The sequence below is a fragment of the Drosophila ananassae genome (assembly GCF_017639315.1).
Source record: "Drosophila ananassae strain 14024-0371.13 chromosome Y unlocalized genomic scaffold, ASM1763931v2 tig00000117, whole genome shotgun sequence".
NCBI lineage: Eukaryota > Metazoa > Arthropoda > Insecta > Diptera > Drosophilidae > Drosophila > Drosophila ananassae.
Genome location: NW_025319072.1, coordinates 305,708 through 315,419, shown reverse-complemented (window position 1 = coordinate 315,419; position 9,712 = coordinate 305,708). Strand labels below are relative to the sequence as shown.

At 46.8% G+C, this 9,712-nt stretch overlaps 1 protein-coding gene across 2 annotated transcripts; it reads right to left on the bottom strand.

Moving 5' to 3' along the window:
- Positions 1 to 324: 324 nt before the first annotated feature.
- On the bottom strand, positions 325 to 2,821 carry LOC123258225 (piggyBac transposable element-derived protein 1-like). 2 transcript variants are annotated; one of them, XM_044718101.1, is made up of 3 exons: positions 2,722 to 2,821; positions 1,386 to 2,332; positions 325 to 1,148 (listed from the first exon to the last, which is right to left on the bottom strand). In XM_044718101.1, the coding sequence occupies exon 2, from the start codon at positions 2,325 to 2,327 to the stop codon at positions 1,416 to 1,418; it is 912 nt and encodes a 303-aa protein (XP_044574036.1). In that variant the 5' UTR covers positions 2,328 to 2,332; positions 2,722 to 2,821; the 3' UTR covers positions 325 to 1,148; positions 1,386 to 1,415. The 2 variants fall into 2 exon arrangements, with proteins under 2 accessions (XP_044574036.1, XP_044574035.1); XM_044718100.1 differs by having other exon boundaries at positions 1,386 to 2,821.
- Between the last annotated feature and the right edge of the window lie 6,891 nt (positions 2,822 to 9,712).

The window sequence follows — 9,712 nt, the reverse complement described above, 5'->3', positions numbered from 1 at the left end:
CTATTTTGATCATGTTTACTAAATTGTTATTCTGATGAAGAAACATTTGTAATTGTTGGACAATGGTTCTCTTCACTGTTGGATTGTGAGCACAACGATTATTAATTTCCGCATCTGAATTGCCCATAAAATAAATTTTTGTAAAAATTGATGATCTGCATCAGGTAGTGGTAACAGAGTTCCCAGTAAGTGATAAAATTGTCCTTGTATTTGTGATTTTTCAAAATTTGGCCATTAATTATTTCCTATATATATCCCTTCATATGGCATAAACTCCGATTTTGATGCGGTTTTTGTTTTTAGATATATAATTAAAAATAAAAAATACACTTTTTTTTCGTTTTCCCGATTTTTGATTTTTTACACTTTTATTAAGGATAAAGGATATGTTGCATAAATACATCAAATATGCTTGGGTTCAAAATTAAACTTAATATAATCCAAAAATTTATTTAACATAAATGAATATATTTGTAATGTTTTTAGTGCATTAAACAAAATATTTGAATTCATAATATATTTAATAGTTTCAGTGCTCAGTTTACATAGATAAAACGTAAATTTTATTATAATATTTGCTATAAGGCGCTTAAATTACTGTTTAATTTAAGTGAAAATTGGTGAAACAATTATTTCTTTTATTGAAGCATAAAGCTACTCCACATTTGTTGCACATGACTTGAGAATATCCTGCACAGTTTGGAAACTTGCATCTTATTCTTTTGTCTGCCCAAATTGGCCAATGTCCAACCTGATCCTGTCGTACCATTTGGTTTGGTACATGCTGAGTTGGACCTCTCTGCTTCTTTAGCTGCAATTCATTTTCAATGACGGAACTTCGTTTACCCAATTTTGATTTAGTGTTAACTTTTGTTAGCACTTCTGCGATATCAAGCCGAAAGTCTGATGAACTTAAAACTTTTCCAGGATATCCATTTGCCTTCATAACAAGTTTATACAACAACCAAGCGTTGCTGATTGTAAGGTCCAGTAAATGATAAAAGATTCTGACTTGCCAACGTTTGCTTCTCAATAAAATTTTATATCTTCCGATTATACTGTCGATCAGATCAACGCCTCCCATATAACTGTTGTATTGTGCTACAGCGAAAGGACGGTCAATTTGTATATATTCCTTTTTGGCCTTGTTGAATCGGCGGGCAGTGTCTGTGGGAACTATTCCAGCGTAGTTCGATGCCAATGAAACTATTTTATTATCCACCCATGAGGTGCAAGATATGTCTACTCCACCAAAATCAGCGACATACTCCACAGACGTGCCGCGAGGATTTTTCTTTAGGTGAATATTCTCCATGGATTTGAAATTAGGGATTCTGTTCTTTCGAATTGTACCCAACGCTAAGATCCCGCTTTCCGCCAAATACTTTAAAAGAGGTAATGAATTAAAATAATTGTCAAAATATAGGCGAAAATTCTGATGCCTGGGGACTTCTCTGGCCAATCTTACAACACAATTTGATGCTGCTCCTAGATCTGGCTCTTAAAACATATATTTTATATCCCCATTTATGAGGCTTGTTAGGATTGTACCGTTTCATATGTGATCTTGCTTTTGTTGAACAAATCTGTTCGTCGACACACAAAAACTGTTCCTTAGGTACTTTTCCAAAATTATTATTAATTTCCTGAATAAGTGGTCGTATTTTGAAAAGCCGATCATGACGGGAATCAGTCAAAGGCAGATTATTATCATTGTTGTTGAAATGAATGTGACGTCTGATTGTTTCAAATGTTTTTTGTGACATAATGTTTTGAATTGTCGGTATTCCAATACTTGCAGACCAGTAAAGGGCACATTTTGGAAGTCGTGAAATGGACATATACAACACAATTCCAACAAACTGTTGAATATCCAAAGGAGTAAAAGTAATATTTGCGTTTGGCTCTTTTTGATGAATGTAAAGGTTAGTTTCATTCGAAATATTCTCAAAAACTTTTTTAGGAAATAGATACGAAAAAAATTTTATAGGCTGGGACAGCTCCATTAGTTCCGGAGGTAACGCAGTGCTCGTGAGCAGCTGAAGTTGGTTCTCATTCAAAATCAAACTGCGTTGTCTCCATAGCAAATTCCTTCTTAGGTCCTTTTTGCTAGAATTCGCAACATCGTTGACATCCTTGCTTGGAACATTCAAGTCGGTAGGGAGTTCAACTTGATTTTCCAAAACTTCGTCATCTGAGGTCTCAAAATCTTCTTTATTGGGATAGTAATCGCTTTCGTCATCAGCAGAAAAGTCGAGATCATCCTCGCTATCCACGCTATTAAAAAAACTTTCTATTTGCGAAGGCGTTAATCCTTTTTCTGACATTATTCCTATGTAATACAATAGTATATACCATTTGAAACATAACATAACTTTGGTTCCATAGATGAACATATAACACAGACGACAAAGACAATAAATACCAAATAATTGTATATAAAAACACATAAAACATAACATAATAATAATCACAAACAAATAAATGTTGCATATATACATCAAAACTGAGACTGCACAAATTATCTCTGAAAAGCAGTTTGATGTATATCTGCAACACAACGATACTCACTATTTTCACGTAACACATAAACCATAACATAAAAACTCGGCTGCACATGCATTATAAACATAAATACCTTTTCAATTGTGCAGTTTTGTTTAAACAAATAAGTTGTATTTTAAGAAATATTTGTAATTGAAAGTTTGGAACGGAGCTCACGTGCTTGTTTCACAAAATTGGCGGGAAAAGTAAACTTATGTTGTCAAAACTCATGGTAGAGTGGGATCAGGTCATACTAATAAAAAAAAGCCTTGTTGCATTATGAAATAGAAACACTATGAAATAGTTGAATTCAAACGGTATGTTGCAGATATGCATTACGGCCATATAAAGGGATATATTTTAATACAAAATTGAACATTTTTATATAATACCTTAAAAGTGGGCATGAAATTGTCTTATATAATATGTGTAGCACCAAATGTTGTCATCTGGAAACAGTTGTTATATTTCTGAATGTTGGTCAAGAAGTGCTTCGAATCATTTTTAATCCCAGAAAGAGCGTAAAGGATCTGGTGGTGGGACCAATTGTGGCAATTTTACTTTGCCTTCAGCGCAACATAATCCAGTAGATTCACCAGTGTACTTCAACGCCTTACAATATTTACAAATTGTTTTCATTTCCCCAATTTTTACAGATTTGTCGGCCCAATAATCAATTGCCGGATCATAGTGGAATGCAGCTCGTTCAAGAATCACAGGAGCACTGCGTCTGCGGATTCGCTCAATTGATGTGCACGAACTGGTTGCATTCTAAGCCTATCTTCTACATTGTCACTCACTAAAGAACGCAATTCTGATATTGCAAAACGACTATTTTCTTAATCTGCCTGTCTCTGGTCATCAGTGCGGTTAGCACGTGAGGTAGCTCTTCGCACATTTAATTGACTACGACGACCTAAGTCAGGCCGTCTTCTCCTTGGCATCGTAAATTTTAATTAATCAAAGTGAGAAAATTTCCCGCAAAATTTGAGAAGTGAGAAAATTTCATATTAAATTTTTTCCATTTTTTTCACACTTTTTCAGTAAACACAATACGGTTTGTCACATAAAATTTACTGAGCAGAGAACAATGAGTAACTGTCAAACAATGTATCACTTACCTGCGCCTACTATTATTGTAGTCTCCATTTTATTTAGAAAACGTTTGTATGGGAAATAGAATAGAATAGTAACAAGCAAGTCAGCACGGCAGCGTCGGATGGGCTAGCGCTGCTGTTTTTAGGGGGGAGCGGGGATATCTGGAGGATTGACCTGCACAATAGCAATACGGTTCGGTGGCCCGAGCGGGGCTCGGGCCATTTCTACGAAAGCCCGCCGATAGAAATGCGGCGGGAATTGGAGAAGGCCAAAACCTCTGGCCTGCCATAGATCCTGCGGGGTAGGTAGGCCCTTCGTGCCCTGAACCGGCCGCTAAGCAGCGAAAAGCATATCCTGCCCGGCGTATGCCTGGGAGGTGAGCCGATCGGTCTGTTAACACGGATTAGGTGCCGGCCACGGCGAAAGGGCATCCACGGTGAGCCAAAGATACCAAAGGTATCCACGGCACCCGTAACGGAAGAGCAGCCAACAAAAGCAGCGACGACGAGGGAGCAGCAGTGACGACGAGGGAGCAGCCGCGACGACGAGGGAGCAGCAGCGACGACGAGCGAGCAGCGGCAGAAAAAGACAACAGCAACAACACAGGCCTCCAGGCCTCGTGAGTCCAAACGAAGGGAACCGTGAGCCGTTTCGGCGCCAGGCACCAAGACCACACGACCTGCCAAGCTTTGGGAGGCCGTGTGTATTGGCACCAACCCGAAGCGGGGATCGGGGATCGACGGAAGGACGAGCGGTCGGTCGGCTGAGCCAAGCGGCTTGTGAGATTCACCCTTTTTGTAAACTTAGCATAATAAAGGGGATTTGTTTTAAACTAAGCATACCGTGCTATTTCTGGGCTCGGGCAATCACGTCGAATCTATAAATTCGGTGGAACGTACCCCCAAACTATGTGACCTAGTCGCGACATTTGTTGCAAACAAAACATTAGCAAAAACAGTTCGTTACACCTGGCGCCCAAACTGCTCGATTGCTTTAGAGTCTTACCCCTAGACACAGCTTCAAGAGGGGAAGAAAATTTGGATTTACGCGCTTCACAAAGAGGAGTTGTGCGAAGTGTGCAGAGAGCTCGGTCTCCCAGCGGATGGAACCGTTGAGATCATGAGGGCACTTGTTGCAAGGTGGGTCGACAAGACGAAGGACGATGAAGTGATGGTGGTCGCGCGTGGTTTCGAGGAGAAATACGCGCAGAGGTCCACGCCGAGGCAGAGAGTGGTGAGAGAATCGAAAAAGCTCTTTCAGAGTCTGGCAGTGCCAGAAATGAAGAGCATAAGTAGCATGGAGCCACAAGTCCGGAAGCCAGTCCCGGTACAGGTGGACTATGCGAAAGTGGCGAAACAAGTCCGAGAGTGGTCGTTCTCGAGTTCGTGGACCGTGTAGCATGGTCTGCCACAACATACGGGATGGATATAAACACAATGCCGCGGGCGATGCCAGAACTACTCCAGGGCAGAGCGCAAAAGTGGTTCTTAATGAACGATGAGAAGGAGCTTCGAGGCCTTTTTCCTGCCAAAAGGGTACTTTGAAAAACTGGCAGACCAGGTTCGGCAGCGGAAACAGCAACGAGGAGAGCCGTTTAAAGAATACATGGTGGACCTTCAGACGCTAATGAAGCCTTTGGGAAAGTCCACAAAGGAGGTCATTGAAAGGCTAGTGGAGAACTGCATGCCGCGCATGAAAATGTTCATGGGGCCATACGCATGCGCATCGCTCGAGGAGGTGATGGGTCTGGCCCAGGAATTCGAGGAGCTGGCCTTGGAAGAAGAGGTTTTCAACAGGCAAGCTGCCACGGCAGACAGAGGGTGGCTAAAAGAAGAACGGCACCAGAAGCCACCGGGTGAGGGCAGTGAGGGCAGAGATGGCAGCCGGAGGAGCAACGCCAAATGTCACTGCAACAGCATCCGAGCCAGCAATGGACAGGCCCAAGGCAACAGCATCCGAGTCAACAATGGGCAGCAAGCCAAAGCCAAAGGCAGCCGAACTTGCAGTGGGCAGCGACGCCTAGACGGGGACAGTGGGAGTGGACGGCAAGACACCAAGATGCGTTTGAGAAGTTAAAGTCGCGTTTAGCAGAGAATCCTGTGCTAGCGTGCCCCTATTTCACGAAGAAGTTTGTGCTGCAAACAGATGCCAGCGACTACGGCGTGGGTGCAGTACTGACGAAGGACACGGATGAGGGCGAGCGAGTGGTCGCTTACGCCAGCCGAACGCTAATAGGCGCGGAGAAGAATTACTCGGCAACGGAGAAAGAATGCCTGGCAATAATATGGGCAATTCGGCAGATGAGACCATACCTGGAGGGGTACCAGTTCGACGTGATCACGGATCACATGACGCTGAAGTGGTTGAACAATATAGAGAGCCCACTCGGAAGGATCGCGAGATAGGTCTTCGAATTGCAACAGTACGATTACGTTATCAGCTACAGGAAAGGCAAGCTGAACGTAGTCGCGGATGCACTTTCCCGCCAGCCGATAGTGGAGAAGCTGAGGAGTGCCACAGCAATCGAAGACACAGAATGCATTTGGATAGCCTCACTGAAGAAGAAGATAAAGGAAAACCCACAGAAATATCCGGAATACGTTGAGGAGGCAGGCCTGATTTACCGACATGCATCGGTGCTGAAGGAGAACCACGACGCACCAATAGCGGGACATCTAGGCGGAAGGAAAACGATTGCGAAAGTAGCAGCACGGTACTTCTGGCCAGGGATGCAAAGGGACTTAAGGATCTGGCAGAAGGAAGTGGCATCGGTGCTGAAGGAGAACCACGACGCACCAACAGCGGGACATCTAGGCGGAAGGAAAACGATTGCGAAAGTAGCAGCACGGTACTTCTGGCCAGGGATGCAAAGGGACTTAAGGATCTATGTCAGGAAATGCGAGACATGCATGCGGTACAAACCGAGCCAGATGCAGGCCGCAGGGAAAATGCTGATACAGGTCCCAGAGGAGCCGTGGGCGACGGTATGTGCGGACTTCGTGGGACCGTTGGCGAGGTCCAAGCATGGAAACACCATGCTATTGGTGTTGATCGATCGATTTTCAAAATGGACGGAAATGGTCCCAATGCTGAAAGCCACAACGGAGACGCTGCAAAAGGTGGTGTGCCAAAGGTGATGGTGACTGACAATGGTGTCCAGTTCGCCAGTAGGAGCTTCAAGAAATTTCTCGAGGAGCTCGGAGTTTGCCATCAGTTTACAGCACCATACACGCCGCAGGAAAACCCTACGGAAAGGGCAAACCGGACGGTAAAGACGATGATCGCTCAGTTTGCAGGCAAGGACCAAAGAACATGGGATGACCACTGGCCAGAATTAATGCTGGCGGTGAACCATGCTTCATCACCCAAAGCAGAGAGCCAAGAATGCCGAAAGTGATATTCGACAAAGGGGCATTGGGGACAGGAGAAGCACCAGCCACCACCTCAGAAAATTACAAAATTACAGGAAGTGTTCGAGCTGGTGCGGAGAAACACGGGAGACACTCGACACTACAATCTGAGAAGGCGGGAGTGGAGCCCGAAGATCACCATTGCCCGAGCACCATTTGTCCAAAGCGGCCGAAGGTTTAGGCCATACATAGTGACGAATTTCATTTCGCCGGTGATTGCCGTGCTACGTCACGGGAGCACGAAGAAAGAGAAGAGAGCCCCTCAGGCACCGCAGACATAGGGCAGAAGAAAAAGGAGAATGTGCAACACACCAATAATGTCAAAACACAAAAAAAAGGGGGAAAGAAACGGCCGAAAGCCAAACAAACGGAGAAAGGAAGAGACCTACAACGGGAGCAGGAAAGAGGAAAAAGAACCGTAAGAACGGATCTATTCCAGGCAGCAGGCCTATAAAAAGGAAGCGGTGGACACCGGCCGGCCTTCTTTTATTTAACCGAACAAAACAGCATGTGAGGAGATTAGATCTCCCACACGCCAAGACAGGTGGCAAGAGGGGCAGCAGCGGGGGGGGTAAGAACAAACAAGCCAGCACGTCAGCGTCGGATGGGCCAGCGCTGTGTTTAGAAATACGGAAGAAGAGAAATGCATCAAGGGCAGACTGCATGCAGCGGCAGCAGCGGGGACAGGGGAGCCGGCACGGAAGAAGGCGAAAGAGGAATCACCGTGGAACGTAACGGTTCCGGCCGGGCCTCCGCGGCCACGCTCGAATGTCATAGGAAACAGCGGAGACGGCGGGGAACGAAGCGGCCGGCGACTGCGCAGCTGTGTTTAGAAAATGCACAAAACACAGAAATGCATTTGGAATGACCAGGGGGGGGATCGCGGGGTATCTGGAAGAAGTCCGATGACCGGCACAAAAACAATGCGGATCGGAGGCCCAAGCAGGGCAATCGGGGGAGGGGGCAATAAAGAAAGCCCACCGATAGAAAGACGGCGGGATTGGAGAAAGTTAACGGAGGGAAACGGAGGACGAAGGATTAACGGCAGGAAGATTTGCGAGGAATAACGAGCGCCTCTGGCACTATATAAGGAGGGCCCCTGGAGCAAATCGGGACCGAGTCTTCTAGGGAAGCTGGAAGAGTTGAGTGAAAGACCCCCGTGGGTAAGTCTAACGTTCAAGTGGGAATGTTTCCTCGGAGGAATTAGGAGTACAGGCTGAAGGACCCCCTGTGGGTAAGTCCGACAGTCTTAAGTGCGGCTTTAAAGCGAGTGAGGATCTTCGATTAATAGCTTAAGGACCCCCTGTGGGTAAGTCCGGAGGCGGTACGCGAGTCAAGCAAGGAGTAAGGGGAAAGGATCAAGGATCCGCGGCAAAACTAAGGCCCAAGGGTAAACGAGTCGGGTGGAGTTAACCTTGACACAGCAGGTATCCTGGTGTAGTAGCGGCAACGACGGATCAGCCTGGCGTACGCCTTGCGTGCTCTTGTCCGTTCGAACCAGGTGTGATCCTGTAACCCGAGGGATAGCCAGCTCGTGAACTCAAGCCCACAAGTAAAACCACGCATTGACACCCCGGGAAAGTCAGTAGAATCCTGATCCAGGCGCTGGAGCGTATACAGAGCGTATCACCTGGAGTTAAAGGAGACGGGACCCCCAAACCTGTGGCCTACCATAGATCCTGCGGAGCGTAGGCACGCAGGTGTTTGGAGGCGAGTGGCGAACGCGACCGAGGGCGTGTCCTGTGCGGTAGGTAGGCCCTTCGTGCCCTGATCCGGCCGCTAAGCAGCGAGGAGCATACCCTGCCCGGCGTATGCCTGGGAGGTGAGACATTCGGTCTGTTAACACGGATTAGGTGCCGGCCACAGCGAAAGGGCAATCACAGCGAGCCAAAGATTCCGAAGGTCCACGGCACCCATAAAGGAGGAGCAGCAAAAGCCGAGGCGACGACGAGGGAGCGACGGCGACAATGAGGAAGCAGCAGCATCGACGAGGGAGCAGCAGCGTCAGAAGAGCGGCGACGGCGGTCGAGCAGCGGCAGCAGAAGGTCAGCGCGGAAGACAGCAGCAACAACACAGGCCCCGCAACCAGAGTCCGTGAGTCCGAACGAAGGGAACCGTGAGCCGTTTCGGTGCCAGGCACCAAGACCACATGACCTGCCGTTGTGCGAAATGTGCAGAGAGCTCGGTCTCCCAGCGGTTGGAACCGTTGAGATCATGAGGGCACTGGTGGCAAGGTGGGTCGACGAGACGAAGGACGATGAAGTGATGGTAGTCGCGCGTGGATTCGAGGAGAAATACGCGCAGAGGTCCACGCCGAGGCAAAGCTCATTCAAAGTCTGGCAGTGCCAGAAATGAAGAGCATGAGGAGCATGGAGTCACAAGTGCGGAAGCCAGTCCCGGTACAGATGGTCGAGAGTGGTCGTGCCGAGTCGACGGAACAGGGGATCCTCTCGAGTTCGTGGACCGAGTAGCATGGTCTGCCAAAACATACGGGATGGTTATAAACACAATCCGGCGGGCGATACCAGAACTACTCCAGGGCAGAGCGCAAAAGTGGTTCTTAATGAACGATGAGGAATGGCCCACATGGCAGGAGTTCAGAAGGAGCTTCGAGGCCTTTTTCCTGCCAATAGGGTACTTTGAAAAACTGGCAGACCAGG

Coding starts and splice junctions, on each gene's coding strand:
- LOC123258225 (XM_044718100.1), bottom strand. CDS start 2,501: ATGTATATATGCAACATTTATTTGTTTGTGATTATTATTATGTTATGT.